This window comes from Stenella coeruleoalba, assembly GCF_951394435.1.
Source record: "Stenella coeruleoalba genome assembly, chromosome: 11".
NCBI classification, from domain to species: domain Eukaryota; kingdom Metazoa; phylum Chordata; class Mammalia; order Artiodactyla; family Delphinidae; genus Stenella; species Stenella coeruleoalba.
Window position 1 is genome coordinate 35,921,553 of NC_137157.1, and position 17,014 is coordinate 35,938,566.

At 39.3% G+C, this 17,014-nt stretch overlaps 1 protein-coding gene across 5 annotated transcripts in view; it reads right to left on the reverse strand.

The window, feature by feature from the left end:
- The window catches only part of TMTC2 (transmembrane O-mannosyltransferase targeting cadherins 2), an 859,721-nt gene that overhangs the window by 426,317 nt on the left and 416,390 nt on the right, over positions 1-17,014 (reverse strand). For 3 of the 5 annotated variants that reach the window (XR_013830420.1, XR_013830421.1, XM_079936321.1), the window contains exons 13-14: positions 9,997-10,036; positions 9,241-9,335 (exon numbers count right to left, since the gene is read on the reverse strand). Coding sequence is in view for 2 of the 5 variants with exons in the window: in XM_079936321.1 (XP_079792447.1) it covers positions 9,241-9,335; positions 9,997-10,036 (135 nt within the window). In the remaining 3 variants the exon portion in view is untranslated. Of the gene's footprint in view, positions 1-9,240; positions 9,336-9,996; positions 10,037-17,014 lie in introns of those variants that run through there. The other 2 variants (XM_079936322.1, XR_013830422.1) reach the window with 2 other exon arrangements.

Below are 17,014 nucleotides of genomic sequence, written 5' to 3' on the forward strand. Positions count from 1 at the left end.
TTTAATCCTACACTGTTGGCACAATCCTTTGGCTGTGTTCCAGTACTGTGTTCTTCTAGCAAGCTTAAAATCAGTAATAGGGGGCTTGCCTGGTGGCGCAGTGGTTGAGAGTCCATCTGCCGAAGCAGGGGACGCGGGTTCGTGCCGCGGTCCAGGAGGATCCCACATGCCGCGGAGCGGCTGGGCCCGTGAGCCATGGCCGCTGAGCCTGCGCATTCAGAGCCTGTGCTCCGCAACGGGAGAGGCCACAACAGTGAGAAGCCCGCGTACCGAAAAAAAAAAAATCAGTAATAGGAGGGTTAGTTCTGGAATCTTCTCAATCCTTAAACTGAAATTGACTGCTCTGTAATAAAAAAAAAGTCACCTTTGTCTAATTTATATACCTTTTAGGAAACAATGCTTGAATGTGTGTATTTTGTATGCATAGTATCTATAAAATTTACAACCATCTTTGCACGTGGACAACAGTTTCTTGTAGAGACATTCAATGTTTTTTCTTGTTTCCACAGAAAATCTGTGCCCCAGTCTCGGACTTTTTTTTTTTCTTGCTTCATGACACTGTTTAGAACACTGAGGACGTTTGCCATGATAAGAGGATTCCAGCAAGGACTTGTCATAAGCAATTGCATGCAGTTTGGTTGAGTATGAGGTTGTGGGTGTGGATTTTGTTCTTGACATAATGTCTCTGCTAAATTACTGACAGTAGTTTGTGGCTGTTCTGATTGTTCAGGAATATCAAGCCCTGACATATATTCTACTCTTTTTGATGTCTAGAGACACACTAATTACTTTTTAACTGATTCTTTCCCTTTCAGACTCATTTCTTGTCTCAAGTCAACTCTGTTATTTCCTTACTCATCCCTCTGTTCCTTATTCTCTGCCTTAAATGTACTTTCTTTCCCAAAAGAAAAGACATTTTTTCTTTTATGTTTTTTCCTTATGATTCCACAAAGAGCAAGTATTATGAAATACTGTTTTCCAAGAATAACCTAAGGATGAGTCCATGGCTCAACTGATTTGAACCAGAAGTTCCATCCTTCTTATTTTCTTATATGTGAACTTCAATGGATAGTTTCCTCCGGAAATCTCATTTATTTTTTCTGACATTTTTCTTGAACTCCTTTGCTGCTAAAAGGTCTAATAATAATATAAATAATAATTACAATTTATCTTTCATCTATACTTTTAACAGAGAGTATCTGACAAGTAAGCACATGTGCATATATTTCTTTGAAATTTTAATACAGTTTGTATTTAGTTTTAGGAGCAACTGCCCTTTTAAAAATATTTGCATAGCACTTTCCTAACTTTAGAATTCGTTTTTGTAATATCTGCTAGATCAATGTTCATCAAACTTTAACGTACATATGAATCACCTAGGGATCTTGTTTGTTTTTTGTTGATTTTTTTTTGCGGTACGCGGGCCTGTCACTGCTGCGGCTTCCCCCTGTGCCAGAGCACAGGCTCCGGATGCGCAGGCTCAGCGGCCATGGCTCACGGGCACAGCCGCTCCGTGGCATGTGGGATCTTCCCGGACTGGGGCCCGAACCCATGTTCCCTGCAACGGCAGGAGGACTCTCAGCCACTGCGCCACCAGGGAAGCCCTAGGGATCTTGTTAAAATATAGATTCTGATTCAGTAGGCTTGAGGAGGGCCTGAGATTCTGGATTTTTAACAAGCTCAGGAGGATGCCAATGTTATAGTATGCACTGCTCTTTCAATGGCAGAGTGCTAGATAGTAAAAGCTACAAAAGAGCAAAGACCTTGACATCTTTGCTCATCAACACATCTGTTTTATCTACTGTAGGGTCTATTACAAGCTTGGTTTTAAATAAATATTTATTAAGAGAATAATGAGCTCTCCAAATCATCCACACAGCACTGGGAGAGAATAAGGGCAAACACTATGTTCCAACTTTACAGAAGTTCCAACAAGTAAAGTGATCTGTCAGAACCATAGCTTAATCCGATTGTGTTATTAACAAAGGATAGTAACTGCTCCATTTTCCAGTGTCTGCTTACTTAATTTTTCCTTAGAAGACGCCAGAGTTTCCAGTGATTTTGGAGTACATAACTCTGCATTTGATTTCCATGAGTTGTGGATGAAGTCGTCTAGGAGGAAGCTAATTTATCTTTGAAGTGCTTTTATAACCACTCATGTGGTCATGTATAAAAGCCCTTGTAAAACTCTGCATGGATTTTCCCAGAGACCATTTGAATGGTAAAATTGGGGAATATCTTTTAGGAGGGATGAAGATTTAAGATTCCAATTAAAAAATAGGATTCTTTTAGCATGACCCTGTCACTCCTCCTAAAAAAATTCACAAAGTACAAAAATTCAAGGATATAATCACCTTGTTAAATTTGGAACTGCAAAAACAATGTTATCAGGAAAGAACATGAAGCTCTCCCATCAAGGTTGTGATTTAGGGGCTACTAGTAGTAACTTCTGGAGCAGTGGGAGAAAATCATTTTCAAATGCTGGAAGCCAATTAACTGTAATGAAATATTGTGGAATAACAATCAGTAATTCTACTTCAAAGTATAGTAATGAATGGAAAATAAACTTTCCAAAGACGCACATTCATTGTGCAGTTCTTTAAAAGACCACTTTAATTGTCAGGTCGTTTTTGATTCAAGGTGTTCTAAAACATATTTTAGCAGGAATTCTGACAGCTGGGAAAAATCCACCTGCTGAGTTACTACCTTTTAATTACCCCAATAAAGAACAAAGTAGAAAGCATGACAAACTTAAATAGAAAAAGTGAATTTAAAGTTAAGAGAGATATTGCTCATGCGTTCTCAAGTTAACTTAGCTCTCCCGTGTATGAGAGAGGAAAACGACGTTTATTATTCACAACTCTTCCTAATTCTTTTCCTCTCTAAGGAGAATAGATCTTAGGGAAACTCATTTGCCCTCCTGAGTAGAGTGACAAGTAACGATAATTTTGGAAAATGAAGGGGAGACAGGAGGTGAGAAGAAAAATAAACCACTGTTAAATTGTTCCAAAGAAATGGAAGTGTGAATTTTATGAGAGGAAGGGTGGGTCAGCCAGAAGATTGGAGTTGTGGAAATAGATGTGACAGCTGCCAAGGACAGAGAGCAGAGGTAATTAAAATGGATTCTTTTTTTTTTTTTTTTTCTGACCACGCCGTATGGCTTGCAGGATCTTAGTTCCCCGACCAGGGATCGAACCCAGACCCCAGCAGTGAAAGCACCCAGTCCTAACCACTGGACCACCAGGGAATTTCCAAAATGGATTTTTAAGGAAGTTTTATAAAGTGATATATTTTATAAGGTCCATATCCCTCCAATCTAGGGTTTCTTTTTTTCTTTTATTTTTTGCGTTACCCGGGCCTCTCACTGTTGTGGCCTCTCCTGTTGCGGAGCACAGGCTCCGGACGCGCAGGCTCAGCGGCCATGGCTCACGGGCCCAGCCGCTCCGCGGCACGTGGGATCTTCCTGGACCGGGGCACGAACCCGTGTCCCCTGCATCAGGCAGGCGGACCCTCAACCACTGCGCCACCAGGGAAGCCCTAATCTCAAACCTTTTGATAAAGGTCTACACTGGTTATCTGTGCTTTCAGGGTTTAGTAGGTATATGTGTGTATGTTTTCATTTATGTTAATGTTCTCCTTTGTTTGTTTCCTTGGATGTGCAAGTTGGTCTCAGTGCAGCACAGGGCAAGAGCAGAAGTTTCCAAGTCAGTCCAATTACATTCAGATTAACCCTTGAGGGTTTCTGTCTAGAATATTTACCCTAAAATGCAAGTACAGCCACAACTCAATTTGAATTATCAACTTAGAATTGAGGCAACATTGCATCCCTGTAATGACTGTGAAGGGCAAGTCAGTGGATATTGAACTGACAAGAGGTGTGATGACAGACCACATCAAATGTAAAATAAGAGAGTGGAAAACACCCCTCAATCAAGCTTTCAGTTTTTCACAGGTTAGAGAGTTAAGGAAGTATTCAGGACTGGCCGTTTCCATTGAAAAAGCAGATGAACACAATGCTATAAAATCTCACTCTAATAAAATAATCCAAGGGAATCCATGTGAAATTCTAGACTGAAAATTGCAGTTTAACCCAACCTTTCCATACATGGTGTGTCTTAATAAATTATATTATTTCCTGGAAAAGAAAATCAAAGAAAGATCAGGTATAAGCTGATATATGCCGGCAAATGTGTTAACAAAGTATATTAAAAGAAAGAAAAAAGCGCTCACTTGTAACATACATTTGCCGATTTCTGCGGTGTAAATACTACCACCATGGCCAAGTTCAACACTGATATTGTCACTAACATGATGTCACTGAAGGCAGGGTTACAAATAATTGCACACCATTGTCTCTCCTGAGTCAATAGGTGCGGGCGCTAACAAACTAGTAGGCCTGAGGCAGGCATGTTTGCGCTGGTTCACAGCCTTGCTACGCTTCACCTGCTCAACAGTGATCTCTCGGAAAGAGAAGCTGTGGGGTATATTATGAAGTAAGTTTTAAAAACACTGATCCGAGCTTCCCTGGTGGCGCAGTGGTTGAGAGTCCGCCTGCCGATGCAGGGGACATGGGTTCGTGCCCCGGTCTGGGAAGATCCCACATGCCGCGGAGAGGCTGGACGCGTGAGCCATGGCTGCTGAGCCTGCGCATCCGGAGCCTGTGCTCCTCAACGGGAGAGGCCACAACTGTGAGAGGCCCGTGTACCGCAAAAAAAATAAATAAATAAAAGCACTGATCCACTAGTCTCTTTGCCATTTCAAAATCTTCCCCTTTGGTGTCTCTTATCTTTCATTTTGTAGAATAATTTAGTGATCTTTAACACTGAAGTCACTGGGGATGTTATTATCTGGTATAGACTAACTAGAAACGCTGGGGCTCAGGCAAAAATTTATTTTAGGTATGTAACATACTTATAGTTAGTATGCTACACACCTAAAACCCTGAAATGTGAAAATACACACATGCATGGGATGCTGCCTTCTGAGTCATGATTAGAACATACTTCTGAGTATTGTATTGTATATCAAGCCTCAAAAGTAGATAAGTAACAGAGATGACCTAGGAGTTGAGACAATTTCAGTGCTGTAATTATATGAGAACTTAATACCCCAAAGCTCTAGGTCTATAGAAGAACATTGCACTTCATTCAAAAGAGCTTAAGAAAAGATGGAGAGATGTGCAAATTCTTATAGTTATAAGCATATGTAAACTTTAGAGAGAGATTTGCCCTGAATATTTATGCAGGATCAAAAGATTCTGGTAGCAAGATTTGAAGGTTATGTGGAGTGTAGTTTAAAGAACTGGAAATGACTGGAACAAGGCAGAGTCAACAACATATCAGCACATTGGCACAAGGGACTGAAAAAGCTTAGGATTCCCCAGAGCCTGTACAGCTCTTACAGATGAGTGAAACCAAATCAGAAAGAAGAGGGAAAGGAACAGAAGGTGTTTACTCTGAAAGAATAAGAAAATCATGTGAAGCACCAGTGCAGTAAGCTGTTGTAGGCCTGCCTTGGAGACCTGAGGTGGGCTTCCTGACCACTGAGGCCCCCAGGCAGGAGGGTCAATTTCCAACCCGATTCCAAAGGCTCCTCAGAGCCAGGCTGGGCCCTGGAATCTGCATTCAATATGGTGAAGTATGATGAAAGCAAGATCATCATGATCACTCAGGCACTGTTCGCTTAGAACTAGACCACAAGGCTAATGGGAAAAGTTTAAGAAGTAACCCACTATTGCTGAACTCTTGGGAGATGGAAATCCTCCCAGATTTCATTGTCAGAAAGTAACTGAAAAATACTATCTGATTCCTATTGAAGACATAGGTAGAGCTAAGAGCTAAACTGAGCAGTTATTACATGCAGACCCACTGAAATTCTTATACCAATGGATTTGCTTGAATCACAGGGTCACTCTCTGCTAGATAATAAGGACTATGCTAGATGCTAAGTGAGTAAAACTGACAAATTCCTGTCCCGTATGGAGAGGTCATTCTAGTGGGCAAGTTAAACAATAAATAAGGGAATAAAATATAATCAAATTAAATGTTGCTGTAAGTGCTGTGAAAAATAAGAGCAAGTGGTAGTGAAACAGAAAAAGAAATGAGGATGTACAATCTATTTAGATGGTAACAGAAGTCATTCTGAGATGAAGATCTCCGAGTTGAAACCTGAGGTATGAGAACTTGACCCAGCATGGCTGACTGTTAGGACCAAGAGGTAAAGCACCATGATGAGGTTGGAGATGTAGGGAGGGGCAGATCGTGCCAATTCTTGGATTTCATTTGAGATACAATGGGAAGTCAGTGGAGGGTCCAAGAATGGAAGTGCCATGACTAAATTTATATTTTTAATATGTTGATTTTTGCTGCCTTTTGAGAATAAGTTGGAGTGGGACAGGAATGGAAGTAAGGAGAGCAATAAGGAGGTTCTTACAACAGTCTAGACGAGGTATTGACATAATGGTAGCTTGGACCAGAGTGGTATCCATGGGGATTGAAAGTTCTGAACATTATGTAGACATTACAGCAGGATCACTTACCATATTTGTTCCGATAACCTGCTGGCATATCCATACCATGCATCAATGTGAACCCCCTGAGGACCGGCATGTTTCTTATTCATCATTGTCCACCACATTTCTGATGCTCATTGTTGAATAAAAATACTCATGAATGAAAGGATGCTCAACATCACTAATCATCAGAGAAATGCAAATCAAAACTACAATGAGGTATCACCTCACACTGTCAGAATGGCCATCATCAAAAAATCTACAAACAATAAATGCTGGACAGGGGGTGGAGAAAAGGGAACCCTCTTGCACTGCTGGTGGGAATGTAAATTGATACAGCCACTATGGAGAACAGTATGGAGGTTCCTTAAAAAACTACAAATAGAACTACCATGTGACACAGCAATCCCACTACTGGGCATATACCCTGAGAAAACCATAATTCAAAAAGAATCATGTACCAAAATGTTCATTGCAGCTCTACTTACAATAGCCAGGACATGGAAGCAACCTAAATGTCCATCAACAGATGAATGGATAAAGAAGATGTGGCACATATATACAATGGAATATTACTCAGCCATAAAAAGAAACAAAATTGAGTTATTTGTAGTGAGGTGGATGGACCTAGAGTCTGTCATACAGAGTGAAGTAAGTCAGAAAGAGAAAAATGAATACTGTATGTTAACACATATATATGGAGTCTAAAAAAAAAACTTTATGAAGAACCTAGGGACAAGACAGGAATAAAGATGTAGATGTAGAGAATGGATTTGAGGACACAGGGAGGGGGAAGGGTAAGCTGGGACCAAGTGAGAGAGTGGCATGGACATATATACACTACCAAATGTAAAATAGATAGCTAGTGGGAAGCAGCCGCATAGCACAGGGAGATCAGCTCGCTGCTTTGTGACCACCTAGAGGGGTGGGATAGGGAGGGTGGGAGGGAGGGAGACGCAAGAGGGGGATATATGTATATGTATAGCTGATTCACTTTGTTATAAAACACAAACTAATACACCCTTGTGAAGCAATTATACTCCAATAAAGCTGTTAAAAAATATGCATGAACGAATAAATCCTATGAACTTAAACCCCAGGCTTGAACATGCACATTTTTGATTGTACCATATAAGAATTAATAATGTTTAGCCTTTTTATTTTCATGCTGCCAAACAGCTGTGTCAACTTCTAAAACTGAGATGAAGATCTAGAAAATATTGTAAAAAATCACCTAATAAAACTCCTCTTTTCACAGGTCAGGAAACTGGAGCTCAGATAAAGAGTTACTCCAGATTATATTTGTTAGGAGCAGAGTTAGAAGTGGAACCCAAGAGTTCTTATTCCACAACTGGTGATCATTCTACTGCTCTATACCCTTCTGATCAAAATCACGTGAAAACGGTTCAACCAGTTTGCATGGCATAGATATAAGTAAAAGTTTCATAGACGATCACGAACACTGTTTAAATTATAGACTTGCTAATGAAATAAACTCGCCTCAAAAATGACAAACTGTGGAATACCAGCACACCACTTTTTAACTTACTCGCTCAAAGGACTTCATAAATTAAAGAGAAAAACACCCACATACACATTAAATGACTGAATGTTCTTTGGTTTCCAAGGAATTCTCTCACCAGGCCTTAGAGTAGAGACGTTTACGATGGAAGATGAGGTCACTTATGAAAAGAAAACATTGGTTCTTTTGAATCTATGGAAAAGCGAATGTGTGTCAATATGCTGCTGACTCAATCAGACCACAGTAACCATACGAGAATATTCTGTAGTGTTCCCAGACTTCTGAATACTTATGACATTTTCCCATACTAAGACTATGACCAAATGACAACAACGATAAAAATTTGCATAACATAAACACTGCCATACTTAAGAAGGCACACCACAGGTTCTGTATTTCCAGTCCAGGGTTGATGAAACCTGTGTCACAGACTATATAAATTGTCCGTGAAAAATGGAACTCTTTGTTCTCACATTGTCATTTATAGAGAGCTAAAATGTTAAATACCCAATTCTTCCTTCAGGGCTTAAAAACCCAACAAATTTGGGAGTCCATGAATGCTTCTGACACAGTTTTAGATAGCTAAGCCTTAGAATGTTGCCACTGTATAAGGTTCTTTCAAATATGCTGGACATAGTTTAAGAAAACAGCATTGGCTCCTTGAAACTGACCTATGCCTTACATTGACTGCAAATTCAGACATGTGTGGCACACCTGGAATGGGAGTCTGTCTGTAGGAAGAAATGAGGAGACTCTTGTGAAAGAATTAATCCAAAGGGAAGAGAGCGTAGATACACAAGTGTGGTCCAAGAACATTTGCACCACCATGAATTCACAATTTCCAACCTCAACTTGGAACTAAAAAGTGACAGAAATCCTACGTTGTTTCCTGATCCAGAATTCATTCCAACACTCCACAACTATTGCAAACTCTGCTCTCCTAAAACCTCCATGTCCTACCCCTCTCCTTTCTCTTGGCAGATGGTTTCACTTCCCACCTCAGAGAGATAACAAAAGCGATCAGGTATCAAAACCCTCGGCTCACTGCTACCCAAATCAGTAAACCTATTGATGACCACGGCCATTTTTTTATGCTTTACTGCTGTTTCTGGAGAAACGACATCCTTCTTCCTATTCATGCATCAATTAATTCAACAATAAATCATTGTAGAATGCTTTGAATTTCACCTTCTTTGGGGAAACTCACCCATTGGTTATCTTCTCTTTTTTCTATATCTTCAGTCTCTTCCTCCTTACTGAATCCTTCCCAGCAGCATTTAAACACGTTCAAATTTGCCTCATCTTAAAGAAACAAATGTACAAAAACAAAACAGTTATTCCTTTCACCCTAGCTTCCTAGTCCCCCAGTTCTTACCCACGGTTGTCCTTTCCTTCCCAAACTACTCATATAAGATGTCGCTTCCTCTTGCTTATCTCCACTTCTACTCCTCCATTTACTTCTCAACCCACCCCAAATGGCTTTCAGCCCAACCATTCTTCTGAATATGCTCACTTTTATATCACTAATGACTTCTATAGAGCAAAATTCAAGACAGCAAATCCCCAAATCCAACTTTTCACCCCTTCTCTTGCTTGAAGTATCATCAGCATTCAAAATTGTTAGCTGCTCCCTTTTTCTGGAAATAATTTGCTTCCTTGGCTTCTCTGATTCCATATTCTCTCCCATCTCTTTTCCCCCCGTATTTCTATGGCCTCTCCCTCTCTGCCTCCATTGACAGCAGTACATTTTAATGTCTCTCAGGACTCAGTCCTAGGCCATATTTTCTTCTCATCCTGTGTGTCTAATCAATTCTACCTACTCTTACAAATTGAATGACCTCCTCAAACTTTATCTCCATTTCAGAATTCTCTATTGACCATCAGGTCCATTTCCCATCTATCCCTGACTTCTCTAGTTGAAGAAAGCAACCCAAATTCACTTTTCAAACACTGCATTTATTACCTCCACTCATTCCCAGAGCTGTCAATGCAATCCTTGTTCCCTGCATCAGTAAATAGAAGCACAAGTGACCAAGTTATTCAAGCCAGAAACTCAAAAGTCATTTGCCTCCTTTCCACCCTTCACACCCTCATAGCCAAACATGTATCCTAAAAATTCTACCTTCTAATAGCTCTAGAATCTGTCTACATTGCTCCCTAATCAAAGTTCCAGTTATTGTTCAACTACTCGACTATAATAGAGTAATATATTGTAATATACTCTATAATATATATAATAGAGTAATATATTGTAATATACTCTACTGGTATACCCTTGTGATTGCATTCTTAAAACTGAAGCCAGACTGAGCTTATAAAATGCAATTTCTACTGTATATCTCCCTGCTTAGAAGCTTGAATGTTTTTTTACATTTTTACTATATATATTTGCTTCCATAAATAATAGATACCATTTTATTTATGTATTTAAATTTTTTATACATGAACTATATCCTAGATATTCCTTTGGAACGTGCCTTTTTAACTAAACATCTTATTTTTTAAATGTTATCCTCAACAATTCATAAGCTCCAAGGCACTTTTTTTCAACTCATGAACAGGGTTCCACTGTATGACTAAACCAGGGTTTCTTTATCTACCCCTCTACTGAGGACTATTATGTTAGTCCCACTTTTTCACTGTAATAAAAAATGCTGTGATTAAGTTTCTTGAAAATGTCTCTTGTGCATATATGTGAGGTCTCTAAAATAGATACCTAAAAGACAAATGCAAGGTCATGGGGATCGCACTTTTTGAGCTTCACTAGATACTACATCATTACATAGGACTGATATACTCCAACTTCAGGATAGTGGTTATCTGGAAAGACAGGGAGGAAGAAGGGACATGAGTCTGGGATTTTAGCTGAAGTGAAATATTTTATTTCTTCAAACCCTGTGAGGCAAATGCAAAATACTACGCTCGATGATGACTACAGAGGTATTTAATGTATTATTTTTTTACATTGTCATTTTACAATATTTAATAATTTAAAATATTTTAAATCAAGCTTTCAGTGTTTCTCATTATCTTAGAATAAAAGTTAAGCCTTTTACTGTGACTTACAAGGCCCCCCTTGATCTGGTTTTCATTGGTATTTCCAGCCTCGTTAAAGAAAACACAGTGCTCTCATTTGACCTCTTCAAATGGAGTTGGATCTCTGGGAATGCAGGGTCTTCACACATTTTCCTGATCCTAAATCACTGAATATACTGAATTCCCACATTTTAGCTAGTTGTTTTAGTTATTCTGTTAATTATTTCACTGCCAGAATATCATTTTTGAACATGGCTTGAGGCACCATTGCTTTTCCTCCAATTTTTCCCACGGTCACTTACTTATTTAATTCCTTCTCAGCTCTCAGATCTCAGCTTAAATGTTACTTCCTCAGGAACCCTTTCCTGACCCTCTGAGGCTGTTTAATTTCCCCTCAATATACCCTTTCATACCACTCTTTACTTCCCATTTTGCAACATCCCTTACATTTGTAATTATTTCTTCAATATCTATCTTTAAACAATAATTTATTGATTGATTTACTTGTTTGCACCTATCACCCACATTAGACTCTAAGCCCCCTTAGGACAGAAACTGTGTCTGTCTTGCTCAAAACTCTATTTCCAGCACCCAGCACAATGCTAAACACATACATGTTGAATCAATAGTCACTGGAGAATGAAAGTGTCAGAGAACCAGTGTTAGGCAGGGTATGCGGGATGCTCCAGACCAGCTCCCAAGCCTCAATAGAGCTGTGGAGATCTAGGGCAAGGGGCATGAAATTAAAAAAAAATAATAATAAAATGAGAATCACTTTGCCACAGACCTGTGAGATACTGAGGGCATAAAGCAGCAAGACCTTGGGGCCCATATGAATACATGTGGTTCAGGTTGATGTTAAGTCAACTTTCCACATCTGGTGTGATAGTTGGTGCAGGATGGAACAAGAATGGGACACACGGGCTTCCCTGGTGGCGCAGTGGTTGAGAGTCCGCCTGCCAATGCAGGGGATACGGGTTCGAGCCCCGGTCTGGGAAGATCCCACATGCCGCGGAGCGGCTGGGCCCGTGAGCCACGGCCGCTGAGCCTGCGCATCTGGAGCCTGTGCTCCGCAACGGAAGAGGCCACAACAGTGAGAAGCCTGTGTACCGCATAAAAAAAAAAAAAAAGAATGGGACACACAATGGTCTGAGCCACAAGCAAGACCAACCAGATGTGGAACCAAACACTAGACTTTTGAGGGACAGGAGACATCATTGGGAGGATCAGAGAAGTGACCAGAATGGCAGAATGTCGTGTCTTAGTCAGGAGCTCTACAGTTACAAGCCCTTGCGAGAAGGTATCAATTTATCACGGAGTGAGTAGGGGCAGAATCATAGAAACAAAGAACTCTTATTATTATTGCTGCTCTATCACACAAACACTTGATTATTTTGTCACTGGATCACAAAATGAAGACTAGATAAGTGAAATATTTTCATAATTCTATGTGACGTGGCAGAGCTGGAAATCGTAGGTCTACGCTATTAGTTTTATCTAAAATACAGAAATATAAAGTGTGTTAGGTCTTTAAGTAAGGGCAGATCTAAGGCAAAGAGAGTTCAAGTTTGCAAACAATCTATGGCTTTCAATAAAACATCTGTTTTTAACTTTGTACCTGATCAGTTGCTGCAAGTCATCTACTTCCTAAGAAAATCCTTATTTATGCTATGTATACGTGCAGAGTTGAATAAAACATCCAGAAATATCTTTCCCTTCAAAAATTATTTTTTAAAAATGAGTTATTTTGTCTACCTGATCCTAAATCACTGAATTGACTGAATTCCCACATTTTGCCTAGTTGCTTTAGTTATTCTGTTATTTCACTGCCAAAATATCATTTTTGACATAAACCTGGCATAGAAAATGAAAACGTAAGCTGTCTGAAGAAGCAACTCTTTAAATCCACCAGTTCTCTCACACCTCTTGCAGTACCTTAGTGATGTTATAAAACATATTACTTTCCTGACCTCCTAAGACATTCTCTGGGGCCAGTACCCTAGACCCCATAATTCACTCAAAACCCAAAGCTATTGTCAAGGCAGCAGTAATATACCCAAGAGTCTCGATAAATAATTCACTGAATGCATTCATTTCCAGAAGATGCACTCAGCTATGAACCTGGTTCTTCTTCAAGACAGTGCAAATATTGCCTCAAAATTGAAGAGCTAGTTCAACATGGAGCACCTATGGGGAAGGCTGAGGTAGAAAGACAAATTTTAGTCTACAGACATTAAAGCAGATTGTACATGCTTGCTAACTTGCGATTGTATTGCTGTCTTCCAGAGCAGCACTTGCAACCACAGGGTGGGAGAGGCAGGGAGAGAACCCACAGACTGGGGAGTGAAGAGAAGTTTGTGGATCCTACAAGCACTTCCTTGTGATGGCCCAGGGAGGAAGCCAAACCCCCAGAGGGCTGTGGCCTCTAGAGGTGAGGGTGATCCAGAATCAGCGTGTCACCTATTTCCTCCTCTCCAGCTGACGTGCATTCACTGCTTCTCTAGTTAGCCTCACTAAGAGCAGGTAAAAATCCTTGTCCCCTGCCATTTAAGCAAGCGGAATTGTATTCAGTTTAACATTTCTCACGTGAGGCATACTGTACCTTTCTGCAAAAATAGTGATCATCTGTGTGGCTTTGGCACACTGCCAGCATTTTCACTGGGCACTTCTCTCTTCTCGCCACTCCTGCTTATCGTTAAGTCTGGCATCTGTCCTCCCTGGTTACCACAGAGACATCAGCTGGACTAGCCCATGTGGCCTCTCGGGTCTGGAGACTTCTGCCTCAGAGTCACTACTGGAACGTGGGAAACTTTACAAAGGCTAGGAGGCCATGTACCTAGGATATTAAGTCCTTGGGAGTGACATCCGAGGGAAATCTTTGCCTCTTTGCCAAACCTAACACAGTGTCTCTCAAAAATACCCGATCAATCATTCTTTTCAATATGCTGTCTTTTCTATTTTGAATATAAGCCACATGAGGGCAGAAACTATATCTTTCTTGCTCAGTATGTGCCTGAAACATGGTAGTGATTCAAGAAATATATGATGAGTGAATAAATGTTTAGGGGATGGATGTATGGATGTATAGATGGATGGATAAATGGATGGATGGATGGATGGATGGATGGATAAATGAATGGGTGATGGGCAAACATCTTCTCATGGGTCTTTGGGTTTCACAGAGTTCAATATTATTTGAAATGAATCATCCCAATATCCCTACAAAATGGCATTAAGAAAGAAGAAAGCCTTGTTAAAGACTGCTAGGTAAAATTAGTGATATAAAAAAAAGAAAGGCCCTTTAAGACCTCTGTGTATATTAACCTCACTAGTATTCCTAAACTGAATATTATTTGCATCATGTAATCTGAACATGCTTAATTCTAGTAAATGAACATACGAGCAGTTGCTAGAGTAGGAGAGACTATTTGTGTTTTCCCTGGGATCTGCCCTGTCAATCGCACCTCTAAATGCAACTACAATAATTAGTGCCTTTAATCAATTTCCAGACCTCTTTGTTCCATAGACTGTAAAGTTCAGGGAAGGCATTTCATGAGTGAGACTGTTGGGAAGACTCATATCTTCCACGGCAGTGGGCGTGTGCGTGAGGAAGGAGAGGGAGGTTCCCCTGTTCTCAAGCTTTCAAATCCTGTCTGTGGTGGAGGCAGCAACACAATCAGAACTATGTCTTTGAAAATCTAAAACATCACTTAGCTCTCTCCCAGATGCCTTAGTGCCCCTATCATATTAGCTCTGTTGGCATCTGGAGGAAAAAGAACTTCTAAGGCATTTTATTTTCTGTGAACTTGGAGCCACGTGCAAATACAATTTTTTTTTTTTCTTTTTTGATGAGGAGTCCCTGCTAATATTTAATAATGTGATCCTGTGCTATGAAAACAGTTTCTCCGGTTGAAGAATAAACATAGGCAACATTCCAGGGCAGGCAAGGCTGAAAAACTTATTATTATTATTACTATTTCACCTCAATAATACTAGTCTGAGGCAACTAGTTTCATGGAAAATGTGTGTGGACCTGCACGCGTAAATAAACACTGCCAGAAAATTGCAGAAACATTGAACATCCATTCAAGGACCAAAGAAGAAAACGGCTAGACTCATTAATGACACATCTTCCAGGGTTATTGGTCCTTAGGAGACCAGCTATTTTAATTTTTTGGTCTTCTTACATTTGTTAGAAGTTATGCTGAAAACTTTTGTACCTGCACAGAGGAAGGGACAATAAACAAGAAAACAAAATCTCCATTACCACCAGGAAAAAGAAAAACTAGTGATCTGATGAGACATGGTAAAAGAAAAATCTGGAAAACTGGTAGTTTGATAGACTTTGGTGACCATTTTTCCTAAAATGAAATAAAAATTTAAGGAAATGTGATGTTGCACTTTGACCTTCACCACTCCTAGAGTTCCAGTACACTGTAAAATCTGTTCTCCTAATTTCCATCTTCATCTTTGAGATTGCAGTAGCCTCCCAGGACTTTGTCTTATGCATAAAGTTATTATCCCCTTTTGTATCAGGCCTGTTGTAAATGTTCATTATAATCACTGCTGCTTAATTTAGCAGATGGTTGGAACTGAACTATTCTTCTCGGGGGAATTAAATATGGCTATGTCATTTCCCAAGTTGATTTAAAAGATGTAATTTGAGATCAAGCAATGTTTCAGATTCAGTACTAGTTCAGAATCATTGCCATAGATGTTTTCTTCTCTCCACTTCTATAATTTTGAACATCTAAGATGAACTGCGTTGATGTTCCAATTTTTTACGTTTAATATTCTTCAACAAAGAAATAAACATGAATAAATTATTGTACACAAATCCCACATTTTACTACATGATTGATCAGGAGTCCCCAAAGGAATTTTCCTATTGTGTTTGTGTTCTCATCTGTTGTCAGCAAATACAAGGTGGATAGAAATTATTTCTTACACCAAACTTCTGATACACCGCCCATGAATACCTTGCACTGCTCTCAAGATATCGGTGGTCAGATATAATTAGCACGAAACAGAGAGGCTTCATCTAAAAAAATGTCATCTATGTTTTTTGTTCAATGGATATTCAACTGGCTGAGAATTATTTTAGCAGCATCACACATTTTCAAAGACAAGAAACTGAAAAGGAGAGATTGTTCATAGTCCCCAGTCTGTCTCTAAATAACAGGGTCCTTCTCCCCACCCTAGCATCTCTTCCAAAAAGGAAGTATTTCTAAACCAAGATTTCACCATTCAAAAGGACTTATTCCTATACGTTATTCAACTGTTTTGAACTTCCAATTTCTATGCTCTCCCAGCCACCAACTATTCCTGTTGATTTTTACTTTGGACACTACAGGAAGCAAAAGAGGGGTAATATTTGAGGGTGGGCATAGAGGGTTGATACACTCAGGGGAGCTCATTACTATGCCATTATATTTTGTATATAGAAGCTTTCTTCTGAGGAAGTAAAGAATCTTAATTTCAAATAGGAAGTCAGCTTTGCAATTGCCCTGTGAAAATGGCAAATTATATTAAAACAGGCAGACATCTTCTAGTGAGTGCTGGGATTGTAACAGAAGGTAGTTAGGTGACCTGGGTTTGTGTTTGTGTCTGTCACTTGCTAGCACTTTAGACTTCAGATTTCTCTGTTTTCATATCCTCTTCATAACTACAAATTATGGCCATGAAGAGGAATAGAATAGCGTATGTATATAATAATGTATATGAATAATATATACACATTATTTTATATATGAATATTTATATATATTATATATATTCATATATAAAATAAGGTATTTCATATAAATAAAATAATGTGTACATAAATAATATATATAAATATATATAATAATGTGGATACATTCCATATATATTCGGACGTTCTCTATGAATAATAAAAATACTGTTTGTGTAAAGATATTTTTAACATTATTGTTATCAGTAAC